The sequence below is a fragment of the Embiotoca jacksoni genome, unplaced genomic scaffold, assembly GCF_022577435.1.
Source record: "Embiotoca jacksoni isolate LCO1_2020_lvr unplaced genomic scaffold, fEmbJac1.0.p SCAF_49, whole genome shotgun sequence".
NCBI lineage: Eukaryota > Metazoa > Chordata > Actinopteri > Embiotocidae > Embiotoca > Embiotoca jacksoni.
The window spans coordinates 507382-524066 of record NW_027185402.1 but is presented as its reverse complement, the minus strand read 5'-3'; the positions used below and the strand labels follow the sequence as shown (position 1 = coordinate 524066).

General features: G+C 41.4%; 2 protein-coding genes across 4 annotated transcripts in view; one reads left to right on the top strand and one right to left on the bottom strand.

Moving 5' to 3' along the window:
• LOC138210923 (collagen alpha-1(XXV) chain) overlaps window positions 1–9752 on the bottom strand; it is a 148740-nt gene extending 138988 nt beyond the window's left edge. Inside the window, exons 1-2 of the mRNA XM_069170359.1 lie at window positions 9107–9752; window positions 8879–8948 (exon numbers count right to left, since the gene is read on the bottom strand). Coding sequence (XP_069026460.1) covers window positions 8879–8948; window positions 9107–9403 — 367 coding nt within the window. The 5' untranslated portion in view covers window positions 9404–9752. The remainder of the gene's footprint in view (window positions 1–8878; window positions 8949–9106) is intronic.
• The window catches only part of LOC138210925 (uncharacterized), a 35861-nt gene extending 19196 nt beyond the window's left edge, over window positions 1–16665 (top strand). For all 3 annotated transcript variants that reach the window (XM_069170361.1, XM_069170364.1, XM_069170363.1), the window contains 4 exons: window positions 13432–13542; window positions 14552–14716; window positions 15135–15298; window positions 15377–16665. In XM_069170361.1, coding sequence (XP_069026462.1) covers window positions 13432–13542; window positions 14552–14716; window positions 15135–15298; window positions 15377–16254 — 1318 coding nt within the window. In that variant the 3' untranslated portion in view covers window positions 16255–16665. The remainder of the gene's footprint in view (window positions 1–13431; window positions 13543–14551; window positions 14717–15134; window positions 15299–15376) is intronic.
• The last annotated feature ends 20 nt before the right edge of the window (window positions 16666–16685 follow it).

The window sequence follows — 16685 nt, the reverse complement described above, 5'->3', positions numbered from 1 at the left end:
ACTGCTCGGTTTTCTTTTGAGTCTCAGATCTTGGTGGCGTCCCGGGGGTAGTCTGGGAGAATACATCATCTGGCCAGCCGCTGGGCAAACCCCGCTTGCCGCCATCACTTTTTCCACTTTCAGAAGAAATCGCCTGATTCCCTGCCGTCTTTGGGTTGCTTGAGGGACAGCGTGCTTGTTTTTGCTGAGACTTACATGGTTTAAAAATGTAAAAGAGGCCGCTCTTAATAAATGTTTGCACCTAGAGTAAATACATTTTCCGAAAGGGTTACTGCCAATGCTGTGTTAGGTGTAAGACTGATTTATCTTAGAAATGTAAGGCCCCCTCCACTCAAAAATGTATTTTGGTCAAGGCTACTTCTCTTGAATGTCCGAGCTTCACTGCACAGAGTGATGGATGTTCACAGTATGAAGGCCGTTTTCTAATTCTTCACCTGAAAGTGGAAACTTTCTCTGAACTCGCGTAAAATCTGAGCTTGAGGCGTGTACCGGCAAAGAGGATTTGTGACATCACACAACTAATTTGGAAGTTAATTGTGGTCCAATGTGCAACACACGGACGAAGTCTGCAGTGCACGTACGAAGCGATTGGTCTTTAATTGATGTAGGAGGCATATTACACCCTGACAGAAATGAAAAATATGTGTATATTCATAGATTCTGGGGTTTTCAATTAGAGAGAAAGCACTGGTTAAATTTTGAGAATTTCCATCAAGGTGATTGAACTTATTGTTAAAAAGAAAAACCACATCAGAAAAACATTATTTTTGCTTTTGCAGAATAGTTTTCATATATTTCTAAACATGGCTGCACAGCAAAAAGAAATTGAATAATTTCTATTTAATGGAATTTTAAGTATTTATGTGAGGTAAGCGCATCTCTGGTAAGGTGCTGCCCAGGTAGAAGCTGCACTTGCATTTAGAAGCTGTACATGAATGATTTGAGGTGTCAGAAAAAAAGGGTAAGCATTACTTTTATTTTTTACTGAAATTAGGGTAATATGGCATTTTTGGGAGAGCATGGAGGGTTTTCTACTGTACTATCCTACAATTGCCATATTCATTAAATAAGAAAATTAATATTTGCATTTTGACATAAGCAGAGAACAACAGTCTGACATAGATATGCCCATTTTGACAAACACCAAACATGTGGAGGTTCTACGTTATTAGTTTCCAGCAAAGAGCTTGTCGTGTTTTCGCGAGCCGATGTTATCAACACAACGCTCGCTCCGTTCTTTTAGTAGCTCATGTTTCAAAAATATTGTGTGAGGCTGAGATATTTGCTAACCAATTCTAGTTCATCATCTGAATGTTATGCTTTGCCTCTTTCAGTTATTAATAGTTAATGGAGTTGTTTCAATTTAATACTGCGATGTCTTGTTGAGATACTTGGAGCAGGTTGTTGCAGTTTCGGGCAGGAGTCAGAATAACATAGAACAAACACTTTGGAGATTCTTCAATTTTTCCAAACATAAAACATAAGGTACCCATCTATACATTGTTTTTAGAAATTCCCACAAATAACGGCAAGGCTATATTAATGATAGTATGCATGTCAGGCACAAGTTGGCAAAATTATAGCTTCCTTTGGTTTTTTTTTTTTTGCACACCAGCCTGTTTTATTTGTAGTGCCTGTTCTTATTAAGCTGATGGAAGACAGAGCAGCAGCAACTGTGCCCCTCACCCTCCATCCTCCATGCCTGCGAGGGCTGAGAGTCCTGGGGCACAAAGCCAGAGGGGAGGGACGCGGGTGGGAGAGCATGTGGGGAGCGCCTCAGGGGTTCCCAGTTTTCTTTGCTATTCTGGAGCCCAGAGTTTCCATGACATGGGTGAACGCTGGCATCGCCGTGCTTTACTGATTTTAAATTAATGACAGACACTGGAAGGTCACTCCTACATTGAAAACAAATGAAAAAGGAATTGTTTCATGGAGACAGTGTGGACTTGATTGGATACTGTAGTCTGATTTTTTTTTTTTCATTTTGCTAGCATCAGCCCAGTAATGCTTCACAAATAGGAATTACTGACTACATCAAATGTATCCCAGGAGACCTTGAATAAGACAGTCTGGTAAAAGACATTGCAGTGGCTTAAAAAGCACCAAATTTTTTTTTTAAAAAGCACCATGTTGAACAGCAGATGAGCTGTTCCAAGTGTCTAACACCAGAAAAAGTCCCCCTTGTCTCTTTGATTACTTGCAGGTCAGGGATGAATATGTGGGTGCGTGAAGGGAGGCGAAGTTAGGCCTTTACAAAGGAGACTTCAGTATTTTTCAGAAGGAGGAGGACGTTTGACACTTTCAATCCAGTGTCAGAGGGCAGCCAGCGCTATGAGGCAGAGAGGTCGTGAGTCGCCTTTTGTGAACAACTTGCCACCCAGCTCTGAGAGAGGCCTGCTGGATCCTGAGAGAGGGGGCATCAAGAGGGACCCACAGCAGTGACTTCACACGGGAGGTTACAGGGCAGTGGAAGGAGAGGTTATGTTGTATCACGACCACCGGGGTGTTCATTTGAATGGGCACACACCTTGTCACAAGCCAGAAATGCAAACATGGTGCTTCTTTATCCTTTTCTTCAACGTTTAAAACGAGAGATTTGCTTTAGTGCAACGCAAACAACACTGCAACAAATACGGTTTCAGACCTTCCTGCAAACATCACACCTTCGTAGATGTGTCAAGATGACATATGTTCAAATCATAGACCGTATGTAAAAGTGGAAGAAGCTTCCGGGTCTGAAAAGCGAGGCAAACACAAAAGTGCCTACAACTGCTATACCAACGGGGGCCGCTGCGGGTTGGCTCCAAAAAGCTTCTGGTTCCATAGACTCCCATTCATCTTCTCTCGTTAAATACGACATACATTTTGTTTTTTCCCACAAGTCACTGTGGTGTCATTTGCTAAACTCACTCCTTCTCTTATTAGTTTTCTGCATCTGAAAATAATTCCATCATTAATTAGATATTAGACCTGAAAAAGGAGTTTGAGTGACAGGCATGTAGTACAATCGGGTTTCCACTAAAAGGTGGCCAAGTGTAGTGTCCTTGGAGATTGAGTCAGATCCTCCCAAGCTCGTCCAAATATGGCCACTTCTGGCTAAAAAAAAATAGCAAGATGGTGACGGCCAAAATACTGAACTTCAGCCCTCACAATGGCAGTTCACAAACCAATGGGTGACGTCACTGTTGATTGCCACTTGGTTCGAATGCAGTACATCCAATAGGAAAACCATACAACTGCAATTCAACACATTGGGTGACATCCACGCACTTACTGAAGCCTTGACTAAAACCACTATAAACTATGAATAAATTTGCTCCACCTTTATTTAGTATAGTCTGAATGTTATTGTTCAGCTTTATGTTTTGATGATTCAGAAAACATACATCGTCTTACAAACACAGTCTATTTTGGAGGCAAATGCATGTCAATTAAAAAAAGAAAGGGAGACAATTATTTTATTCAATGGTGGAGAGTGCTGTTAAGTTGTGGTGATGGAAATCCCTTCATTTAACTCCAAGTAGTGACTGTACAAGCGGCCAAGACAGGATCTCCGAGTTTCCTGCTTTATTCCACACAAAATGACGCCTGAGGATCACCGCCAGGAAATGTTCAAGGACACATGAGATGAACCATTAGGCACGGGCATTTCGATTCCTCCCCCCCCCCCCCCATTCTTTTGGCCCCAGCCTGAGGGGCTTCACTCTCCAGCCGAGTGCTGTTGTGACATAGCTCATATAAAAATCATGTGATCTACTCACCATTCGGAGTGTCCCCTCAGGTTAATGTGTAATAAAAAGAAAAGTGTGCCAGCCTTTCATACCCCCACAGTCGTTTCCAGTGCTTTCAGCTGGCATGCCTTGCCATCTCCCATGAAAACTGCTGTGTCAAAGGTATAAAGAAGCCATCTGTGCTCTTTCCAGCATCCTGCCCTTTATAATCAACCTCCTGTGAGAATTGAAAATTAGGTTAAATGTACTGCTTGTGACGATTCATCGTGATAAATCACATCACAGTCATTTATTGGGGCTGATAGAAAATACGAGTTGAATAAGACAGGCTTTTCATGCATAGACTGACCCCTGCAAGATGTCACTCACTACGTGGAGTGCATAGTGCTCTTGATTTTTATGGAGATACACTTGTAAGCAATTGAGCAGCAATCAAAATCCTAATTGCCCATTCACCACTGCCTCCAGGCGAAGCTTCCCAAACTCCATCGTCGTCTCGGAACTCACTTGGTCACAAAGACGGCCGACCCTGACTCACCTAACCAGAAGCAGCTGGCCACAGCGGCTACCTGGAAGTCTGCTTAGCTTTACCTAACACTTGGTAATTACATGGCTATTAGGGAACCTCCCAGTACCAAGCCACACCGAGGGCTTAATTCAAAAGCTGTCAGTGATTAATAACCAGTTGCCTACTGAGGTGAGGATATCTGAGGGGATTGGCACAACTGTAAGTGTATCAAGTCACTGTGATTACACACTGTGAGGTGGACAGGGGGAGTGAAACCCAGCATGGGCACAGGGAGTTGAAAAGGAGGAATTAGGCTGAGAAAGCTGTGACTTGTGTGCATTTAGTTTTGCTTTCGGTAAGTCAAGCCAACAGTTGAAAAGCAAGACAAAAGGAATTGCTGCATCTGCTTGTGATTTTATTTTGAAATTTGAAGACACAACATGCAGCTGACGTGACCCGCTGCTGACCCTTTGACAATTAGTGTTGGGTGTTTGTTGGGGAAAAACATACTTAAGTCCCCATTACAAGTTATATGTTGACATTTTCTCAAGAGTACTTCTGCTGGCGTTAAGCTGACAGGCTTTTTGAAGCGTTAACTTCAAGAAATGCTGCAGAGTGGGGAAAGGGGATGCATGGGGGGGTGGGGGGGTAGTAAACAGGGAAAGAGCAACAGCACGTTTTATTATGGTCCCATTAAACAACAGACCCTGCATGGAATGCAGATCGCAAGAGAGGAGAAGGTACACAACCCCCCCTCCCCTCCCCCCCCACCCAAAAAACAGCCTACCACTGCTGAAACAATTATGAGCAGGACTCGCTTCACAGTGTCGAACACAAAGTGGGTGTGACTTCAGACATTTTCACTCCACGTTGGTTTGCTTTTTGCCCGAAACCCAAAACTATTTACATCAAATGTCGGGCGTAAAACATATTTTTCAGACAACGTGCAGTCCAGAAAAAAAACACATGGGTTCAACATGAAAATGTGAAGTGGAGCCCTTTAATAATTTAGCGTTGCACCTGTATTGTTGGACTGACCAACAGTATGCCTGACAGTCGGAAAATACAAAAATAAAACTCAACACACCAAATCAGAAAAAAACTGTCTTTTTGATTTCATACATTCTTCTTTCTTCTCAACACCTGGCACCTACATTACACACAATGTAACTTTACTGCGGACAGTTTAGTCCATAGACTGTGGACGTAGCTTCAACTTCTCTCATGAAATACGAAGTCAATAAATAAAAGTAATTTTGGTTTCGTAAGCTAAACTCACTCCTTCTTATTGGTTTTCTGACAGTCCATCCTAAAATAATCTTATCATTATTTATTACATTACATTTCATTCAGCTGGCGCTTCTATCCAAAGCGACTTACAATAAGTGCATTTCAACCATGAGGGTACAAATTCAGAACAACAACAATCAAGAAAGTACAATTTTCTTCAAGAAAGGCAAAATACAAAGTGCTATAAGTAAGTGCCATTTTAAGTGCTACTAAAGTGCTACCTATTCAGAAGAGGTGTGTTTTTAGTTTGCGGCGGAAGATGTCCAGACTTTCCGCTGTCCTGATGTCGTTGGGGAGCTCATTCCACCATTTAGGAGCCAGGAGGGCAAACAGTTGCAATTTTTTTTTGAGTGTTTAGCTCGCAGTGAGGGAGCGACAAGAATTTATGAAATAAGCTTTAAAAAGCTGTGTGTTTTTCAGGGCATGTCTGTTTGATAACGGCCTCACAATGTGTCATAAATGTGTTAACCTGCTAGTGGTGCAACAGGCAAAGACAAGGGATGACCAAAGTCAGCAGCATTCATCCAAATAACACATCCAAATGAAACATTTCAGCCTGGACCAAAGTGGTGGACCGAATGACTGACAGACTCACTGCCGTCCATCCATCGCGGTAAACAATCTCATTTTAGGAACCAAGCGATCGGTGTCAAAACGCTTTTAGTCACTTAGAAGCTAATAACCGAGTGCTAAATGACAGCAATACCAAACACTGTTAAGATGACAAATGGCACCAGCTTTACTTTTTTTTTTTAACCACAAATTACATCGGCATGAATAAAACACACTTAAAGTTCACGACAGACTTTCTCTGACAATGAAGGCAAAAATGTCCTCAGACTCAGGAGCAACCTATAAAATATCCCCAAGCTATGGACCATTGCTCTGTCTATCCAACCACTCCATCTTCTTTGACAGCAATAAAGTGAAGACTGTGAAAAGCACATTACTGCCCTTCTCTCTAAGAAAAAAGAAGCCACATCTGAGCCACAGGCTGTCTCCTAGACAGAAGAGGGGCGAGATATTGAGTGAACCCATTCAGAATTCATAGAGTAGAAAGTAATTTGCCTGGAAAAACCTCCAGAGCACTAAAAAAAAGTATGCTGCAAGTTGCATGTGGAATACTACATGCACGTATTAAAATACACTGCAGAGTCCCCAAAGCATACTGACGATATATGCGTTTGATGTTAAAACACGGTTCCAAAAAGAAGGGATAAGCGCTGAACATTAAAAAAAAAGTTGATCAGAGAGTCTGACTTGTCGCCAGCTTCCAGGATCGAGCTTGGTGCCGCCTTGGTTTTAGCATCGTCGCGCTTCATTTGATGTGAAATGTTTTCGTTGTTTTAGTTCTGCCCTTTACAGAAATGTGGTGGGAGAAAATAAATGGCAGACATATGATAGGGATTGAGAACAGAGAGCAGCATGATTGTGAGAGTCTCATTATTGTTAATACTTCCAGTACTTCGAGCTCATTAATTCAGACATGCCCACTCAGCAGAGGAGTCATTTGCAGTTGATAAAACCACTTGTGAAAACTAAAGAAATCAGATCATCCATTCAGGATTATCACTTTCACTGGCCTTTTCTTCTTTTACTTATGTCTTTATAATAGACCTCATTATAATTGTACTGTGCGGTCTGGTGGAGTGAATGTTTTTGTTTTTCCCCCCAAATAGGAGGTCAAAGGTCAGGGTCAACAACAGCGCAATCCCTTTGGTTGTGATTCAACATCTTGCATGGGGACACATCTGTGCTGTTACACAGATGCTCCATCAAAAAAAGAAGAAAAAAAAAAATCCAACCACGGACTATACACTATGACTTTTCCAGAAAAGGTCGCCTACAGTGTGTTCACACTTACTGTGTAACATTCCCAGCTGGAGCAGACTGAGGCTGCGATGCGGACCGATTCCTCTCCACCAAACTTTAAGTAGTAAAAATATGTGTGAGCTCCCTGCAGCATCTAGTCTACCAAGTGGTTTAGCAGTGTAGTTACACAGACACCGGTCTTGCAGAAATGAACATGAGGTTAACATGTGGTTCAGTCAGAGCACATGTTTAGTGACATCTGATCTACAAAAGGTAATATGGTACACTTTTCATATCAAGGATCTCATACACATTTAAAGAAGCCGAGGATCCTGTCTGACAACCTCTAGGAATTATGAGTGATTGTAGGTGAGCCTGATCAGACATTATTGAAGGAGCTCTTAGTAATATTTCAGTATATCAATGAAAAAAAGCACGTCAAGATAACACTTAAATAAACGTGTTTAATGAAATCCTAAAGAAATTCACATGTAATTGCTGCCCTGTGAAAACCCCATAAATCCAAAATGTTGACATTTTTAAGAAAAGCAGCCCTGTTTTCAGCTTTGTAATGACGCATTTTTTCAGATGAGCAGGTCGCTCACAGTTTGTTTAGCTTAAAAGGTGAATTGTCTCAACTCATTAGGAAACAATCCTCCAGTTCATCCGAGAAATTCAAAATCATCAAAATGGCTTTTGTGCAGCAATGACGTGATGCTTCCTCTGATCAACGTGAAGAAAATATTTTTAAAAGCTAAAAAAATTGCACTATATATGCTTGTAGTTTACAACCATTAGCTTTGACATAACATAAAGAAAATTCAATGCACAGACTTATTTTAGCTGCTCAACCATCTGAATGTTACTTAAAACTGGATACTGTGCTGACGAATATCTGTCCATACTGTCAGAAAATCTTTTCCACTGCATTGAGGCTGGAGCTGTCCGTCATACATCCAGCACTGACTGTTTTCTCTAAATAATAACACCCTCATTGGTGCACAATGATGACTAGCATGGTGGAAGTTGAGAATAATGGGATGTTACAGTTCATGCTCCCACAGTGGTGCACTGACTGACCCAACCTTAACTCCATCCAAAAAACGCAATGCTGACCAAAGCTGAAGGAACAAATGTTTCCATCTACTGGTGAGAAATGTGAATTTCAAGTTTCTTGTCTTTTTTTTTTTTTTTTTTTTTTTTTTTTCTTTTGTGGACAAGGGAGCAGGCAACATCACAAGTCAAACAACCTCTCAGCACCTCTATGTATAGACCACTGTTAAATACCTGTCTTTCTGTTAAGTGTAATGGCTGGTCAGCTGTCTGCGTCCTTCACAGCAGACCTCCACAAACTATCAACACTATCCAGGCAAACTGTCATGTGTCATCGGTTTCAATGAAATGAACTAAGAACCTGTCCAGAAAGCTCCCATTCATTCATGACATCAACTCTGGTCTGAGTCAAACAGGCTTCAAACCCCGCACCTCACGCTGCTCCATACAACCAAACACACGTTAGAGAAGTAGTGTATTTTACCTGGAGGGCAGTTGCATTCAGGTGACGTTTGTCTGGCTGTCCGAATCTTCACAAAATTCTCATAGGAGCGCTGAAATGTCAAAAGAAAGTCATGTTCATTCATGTGCGCACGGCTCTTAAATCAACATATTTGCGTGGATTTGTTTACTGAGACCGAGTCAATTAACAGGCAGTTACGCGACTGAAAACAATTAACTCATGAAGAGCAAGTGCAAAAGCCGATCTTACCTGAGAGAGCAGCTCATCCACTCTTTCTTGAATTACTGAATTCAAATCATCCACAGAGTAGCCGGTGGCATGGATGAAGGTGTGCTCGCCTTTCCCACTCTCCAAATCCACAACTCGGTCCTTGATATCAGCGGTGTTAATGCTCAGAAGGATGCAAAATGCGATGGACGCCACTGAACATAAAGATGAGATTATGTTCAGCGCTGTTGTGCGACAATATTGTCGCTTCTGATGCGCCTCTTCTTTCTCCATTTTTTCCACGCACTTAGATGCTCCTCTTGCCTCCGCGATCTCCATTTAACTACAACTACACGCACTGTTGGCAGCAAACCGCATCTGGCGCGGAGTCACGAATTTATGGTACACTGCTCTGTGTGTCTGTGTGTGTGTGTGTGTGTGTGTGTGTCGGTGTGTGTCTGCGACGCGTCGTTCACGTACAGTGACTTTGTGGTGACAGCGACAGATAGATGAGTGGAGCGCCGCTCCGCTCCAGCCAAAGCAAGTCAACCTGTCTGACGACGTGTTGGGGCTCCTGCTAACTTGTTGCACGGAGCTTTGCACAGTAGTCCACAGCAGAGGAAACTGCTATTATGCACAATAAAGTAGAAAGAGAGACTGGGGAGCGAGAAGGCAGTTGCGCATGTAGTTGAGACAGCATTACCACTCGGAGCTTTTCCATAGCGCAGGCATGCTCCCCCTCATTACTGCAACAACACGCCTCCTACGTGTCCTGGCTGATTAACATAATTTATTGACCCGCTCCTTTTGTCCTTTTGTGTCCAATTGACATTAGTTGATATGAAGTGCAGTTACATTGTATTTTTTTTTACACTTCTGGAGCAATGGGACGCTGCGTAAAAAGTCTTACAGAGGATTACGAGCTTAGGTTTGTGAAAATGATGGCTCACTTTGAGGATTCTGCAAGATAGAAAGCACGTTTAAGGACAATAGTTAATGAAATTATCGTGTTATCTAGAATTGAAGAATTTGTGATGCCATCAGTGCAACATTAAAATATTGTTTTTGACGCTACGTAAAAACGCGTAAACATCTTAAATACTCTCGTTATAAGGTTTAAATGGATCGAGATACTCACTAAAACTGTCCCTATATAGCCTAAGAGAATATAACATCTTGTCGAGATAGTGTGATCAAAAGTCCTCATGGAGAGTAAAGAGCCATAAAGCCCAAAGACAGAGATAGTGCTTTAAAGGCATAATACGAGCCCAGAGTCTGTTGCCATCCTGGACTCTCTGATTCAGTGGATTTCGATAAAGTGCTAACCAGCGTGTACAAATTGCTTAGTGTAATGACAGACAATGCATAAAAGCCGTTATCATGATTCACATTACATGATATGAGCAAATGAATAGAATACAATTGAAAATAGAGGCTAAAATGCTTCTCATTTCTGCAAAGGTCTGATCAGGAAATGCAGAAGTGTAAACAATGCCAACAACTCTTGCACTTTGCATCAACTCCAATCCCCATTCATTTAGAACCGTTCTTGTGAACGGCACCGTGATCGTGTAAAGCATTTGGCTTTGGCGCCACCATCTGACTGCATCAGTACTGCAAGACTTCGACCTATTCATCAAAACCGAACGCTTCAATATCACATTGGAGTGCAGACTGCTGCTCTTTGAGTTCGCTTTAAGTTGTATGTAATGACTAGCAATACCATAAAATTGGTCAATTCTACAGAAGACAGCCAGCGGGGGAAAAAAGGGACACATCATAGATTTAAAAAAACCAAAAAAACAACAGTAAACAAAAACAAAAAAATCCCCTCCTCTATTTGTCTCTTTGATTATATGATATTTTCCTGACTTTGTTCTGGAGAATATAAACACTGCTTGATAATAAAAAAAAAAGACACGGCGTCATACTCAATGTCAATACTGGAGAAGAGCACCTGTTTCCTCTCATCTCATGATCGTCACATCTCTCCAAATGGTTCATTGGTTTTCTCGATGCCAAAATGTATTCTGAGTGATACTGAGCAAAGACGTTGTTTTTTTTTATACGCAGTCAGAAATTCTTAATGGGAAAGGACTTCAAATATCCATAAACCTCCCAAGAATCCTTACTTCTCATTCCGAAGCTCTTCGTTCCAGCCTTTTTGCATTTTAATACATCTTCCCTTCAAATCATGTGTGCGGAGTGTACAGGCTTAACTGCACACGTCTGATTTATCAATGTGGATTACACTTTATGTTTAAAAAGCAGTTTTTTGCTTTTTTTATGTTCACCCACAAATAATTCAGAGGAATACACAGTTGTTAGCTGTATACATTTCTACAGTTCTACCTTTGTAAAGTCTTATATCTCTGGTTTATCATCTGGGGCACCTGGAAGTGTTTATTCATCCAAAACTAACACACATGGTGCAGGAAAACTACTGTCTTGCTGATTAAGAAAAGTAGTTCTGACAAACTCTAAAACAGGAACAGCAAGGGACTTAAGTCGTTGTTTTGCTGCATTATCTGCAGGTTTACAGTAAGAGAAACGTATCAACGATGCTTGAAGGCAAAATCCAAGATATTTCAAAAGACGAGCTCGCTCACGGAAATACACAGGTGATTTTCATTATTTTACCTGATGAGGCTTCTTTAGGCAAAGACCGCTTGACTGACATCTCCCTCACTGTCCTTTTTGCTTTGCTGCACCTGTTAGTAGAGAGACACATTACCACTGAATAATCCTCATTGATTGATTAAGTCCTTTGTCCTCATGCAATTTCCAACTCCATTATGAGCATAGCTCTAAATTAAACCAGACTAAAGAGAGAGAACATCTGTGTGGTATTTCGAGCCAACTTTAGCAGAGAGACTGAGTGTCAGGCACTTGTATATAACGTGATCCAGTTAGTGCATTCTGACTTAAATGTGTTTTGCACAGGTGTTCATTAAGTTAGTCGGCATATTAGGCTCACACTGTCCTCCTAAATCCACTTGTAATGTATTAAAATCATCAACTCCATTTGTTTAGCTTAGTTTTGTTCTTAATTAAATCATAATTTACTTTTTTTAAGAGGTTAATATCACAATTTTACCTGGAAGTTCAAATCTGTGAATGCTCCTGGTATAGATAAAATATTAGATGAAAAACTAAATGACCAATGGTATGACTAAGCAATATTGTAGCTGAAATCTAACTCCAAAAATAGGAAAAACCAAACCATCTTCACCCTACTTTTATATATATATATATTCTTTTTAAATAAAGCATGGCCTGTATTTTCTCAGTAGAGTGTTGAAGTATATATAGATTATTGTTTTTAGACAACATTTTGTATGTCTTTCAAAAGATTCTTTTTTTTTTAATCTATATTCATTTTTGCTAAATCATGTTGTGTATGTATTGTAGTATGTGTATATGTACTTACATATATGTCAATCAGTCAGTAAGTCTGTCATATCTGTTTGTTATCTGCTTGCATGCTGTGAATAAATGCAAATGTGGCTATTTGATATGTGCAAATACAAACTAACCTCCGGCCTTGGTCTCCCTCTAAAATCTACGGTTCTGTTCAAGTTATATTGTAATTGTAATCAAATGCCAGATTAAAACAGATGTTTTGACAAAGAAAGCTGAGCACTCTTTATAACAAACACAATTATTGTTTGTCAAAGAAAAAAACACTAAAATAAAATTGCTATTATATAATATGGTCTGAATGGTCATTTTCAAAGGTGCGGACGCCATCTGGTGGACAAACAAAGCAAGGCCTTCTTCTTGTGAATTCAAGCCATAATTCAATAAGTGAGCCCAGGAGGCCCAGCTTCCGTTTGAGAAACGAAGGATGAGGTCACAAGGTCACAGTTTATTTTGGGCTACTCTTCGGTGCACGTGCCTGTTTGTGTACAGTCAGCATCTTCCTTCATTTTTTTGTTTTGTTTATTTATTTCGTCTAATTATTTATTTTTTTTAATTCTTGGACGGGCCAACAGAGTGACAGATGGAGTCCTGCGATGGCATCACACACGGTCCAAATGCACCTTGCATATTCAGCATTTTTTTTTTTTTTTAAAGGCACATAAAAAAAAAACAAGCAGCATAATCTCACACAGGCTAAACGGGCTTTTGAGTTTAAAATTGGTTTATTTTTCCAAAGTGGCCACTTTATGTAACATCACTACTGAGAGGAGAGGGGGGGTGTTAAAAAAAAAAAAAAAAAATCCTTTTTACGCGCCAAAAATAACGCGCATCATGCCGCCTGCATCATCCGGCAGTTTATTTTTAGAAGCTCTCGGGTCGCTGCGCGCTACTCTCGTTCAACGCAAAATGCCATCTTCCTCCAGTCAATAATTCCCATGTTGTAGGCCCGTGGAGAGGAGACCCCGAGCTGGAAAATACACAGGGTGCAGCCGAGAACTACCGGGCAACAGAAACTCACAGCCTACAGACATGCAGCAAGAAGCCACATCTCTGAGGTGAGCTCGTCTTTCCGACGGACAAAAAAAAACACTCAATTCCAGCGAGCGTCCTTGCTTGTTTTCATTCAAAATGTTCCATCAGTTTAACGGAATTATCTGTCCTGTAGTAGCAGGGCAGATTTGTTTGTTTTGTTTTGTGTGTGTGTGTGTGTGTGTTGTATCTCTAAAGATGCGCGACCTGACTGACTCCTGCTCATCACATACTGTTATTAAAGGCTTTAGATACAACGTTTGATTTTTTTTTTTTTTTCCGATTGGAGCTCGAAAGCAAATTTAGGCACCAGCAACTTGGAAAGCACCGGTTTTTGTCTTTTTTTAAAAATCGACAGTCTTAGCCCATTTTCTTTTTATGTTGTCTTCTAAGTTTTCTTGCACTTGCCTTCAGTGGCAGAAGTATTGTTTCGATTCTTTACTTCAGTAAAAGTACTAATACACCAATGCAAAAAATACTCCATTACAAGTAGATGCCCTGCATGAAAAATCCTACTTAGGTAAAAGTAATTTTGATCAGCAAAATGTACCTTAAATGTTAAAAGTAAAAGTACTCACTTTGCCCCTGCTGATATATTAATAAATACTCATTACATTATTAATACTGAAGCATCAGTGTGTAAGCAGCATGTTACTGTTGGAGCTGCTGCAGGTGGAGCTGGTTTATAGACAGCAAGTCCAGTCCAGTGGTTCCTAACCTAAGGGTCAGGCTCTTGCTGGTTTCCTCTTTAACAATGTGTTGTATTTTAATACTGTAAAAGGATCCATCTGAAAAGTTACTGGAGCTATCAAATAAATTGAGTGGAGTAAAGTACATTTCCCTTTGAAATGAGGGGAAGTATAAAGTAGCATCAAATGGAAATATTTATGTACCTCCAAATTGTGCTAAAGCACTGTATTAAACACTGTAAACGTACCGAGTGACTGTCCACCGCTGCTTGCCTTTGCACGTCTAATTCAAGTTGAAGTACACCTGCCTTGTTGTTAAAAGAGTTCTACTTGTCTCGATGTCCAGGCAGCAGGTCGGCTCTCAGAGACCCCAGGCACACATCTCCATGATGACAGAGTACCAGGATAAATTCCGCCCTCCCAAATCCTACAAAGCAATAATTTCATCCTCCCAGCAGAATGACCCTTACCATCCGCTGAAGGGGATGGCTGCTGATGTCATCCCTCTCAGGTACCGGCTTTTTTTTTGTTGTTGTTGTTGTCGTCTAATGTCACAAAATGTAACTTGACTATGAAAAGTAATGCTCACCTTTTGGGATTGGTCCTCAATGGTTGGTTAAATTCATGATGCAAATATAGCAATTTGTTCCACCTGTGAGCTCTGTAATGTAATGCAGCTGGATGCAAGAGCCGGGGGGACTGATGCTTCGGAAAATGTAGGAAACTGCTGAATGGAAAAGACCTGCGGGTCGGTTTTATTTTTTTTTTTAAAGCGCCAATAGAAGAACTTTGATTGCAGGGAAATGGAAGGTTTGAATCCCTGCGGCATTTACAAAAGAGAACAAAAACAGATGCTAAACTATGTGCGAGCTTAACTACTCCTGACTAAAGATAAATGACAGATTTTACATCCCGAGTGCGTGTTTCAGATCAGCATACGTCACCCACACCCGGACGAAAAGCCCACCACCAGTTAAGGCCCCCTCAGTGCCGCAGAAAAACTACAGGAGATGCAACAGCTTTTCACGCAAGCCTACAGAATTTGCGGCGCCCCCGACGTCACCCCTGGTGGACTACACAACGGTGTACCAAAGTAAGCAACTTGAAAATCACCGCAGTCAGACAGTAAATGTATAAATCCTGAGTGAAATCCACTCTCTTTGCTTTGCAGACGACTTCAGAATTTGGAAAGAACACAGGTGCCAGCCATATACGGTGAAAGACTGCTTGAAAGTCCACCAAGGATTATTACCTCCGGATACTACCCAAACAGAAAAGAAATACATGGAAGCTAATCCAAAACTGTTCGCAAAGGAGGAAAAACCAAAACCAATTGAAGGCCTGACCAGCTACAGATTGAATTATGTCCCCCATCCAGTACAGCCCAGACCACGCAGGATGAAACCCACCCACAACACCAGCAGAGTTCTGCCGTTGGAGCCCATGTCCTTGAGGCCGAAGGTAGCTTGGGACATGAAGAAAACGCATCTGGATGAAGCCAGTGAATTCTTTGAAAAATTCCATTCATGGTCCCTTGAAACAAAGTTCCACTGCCAAGCCAAAGAGTGCAATCCACCATTTGACCACAAGATCGCCTCCACCATACACTCAAATTGCTTGGCCCACAAGTGCCAGGGAACCAAGCCGTTCCTACCATCTATGCAAACCGGTGAGAAAAATAAGGAGCCTCCACAGGTACCGACGAGCACGAAGACGGACTGCGGAGTTCGGGGGGAACCCCAAAAAGACCAGGACTGGCCTATGAAAACCACCTTCTCAGTGTGCAAACCCAAGTATGGTCAGAACTACAAAACAACCCCAAACACTTCGAGCCCACTTCCCAGAATGAACGACAGCTGGAACGGCACAGAGAAACCCCCGTGTCCTGCCGAGTGCAGAGGATCTTCTGGCTTCAGACGCTCCACAGGGAACGAGGAGTCCAGGGTGTGCTGGTTCAGCTCTTTGGACAAAGTGACTTGGCCTAAAGGTGACACCTCTTTGGCACCGTCTCACACCCACCACAGAGTCAGCTGCATGGTTTCGAGCTGAAGCCAAGACTTCCTAGGGACGAGGTGTGGTGCCGCCACACATTACCTCAGGTACTTTCTACCTTTACAACAATAAAAGCCATAAATATTAGCAAAGTTATGTAATGACAGCTATTTTTATACCAGTGAGCATCTCACTGACACTCAGTACATCTCACTTTGATGGTTATGTAATCTGCAAAAATCTAAATCATGTCATACCGAGTAGAAAACGGGAGTATACAGCTAAATGTGGACCTCCTGCCATGTTTTTGAATCCGCTGGTATTCACTGCTTAAAGTGAGACTTTAATGCTCGGGCATTGGCTTGAGTGTCACAATATAAAATATAAGTATTTAAATACAAGTATTTAAAAGTACGGTTTTACCTAGATTGTGAAGAATTATACATTTGAAGTACATAAGCACAACTATGTTGCAAATATAGGACAAT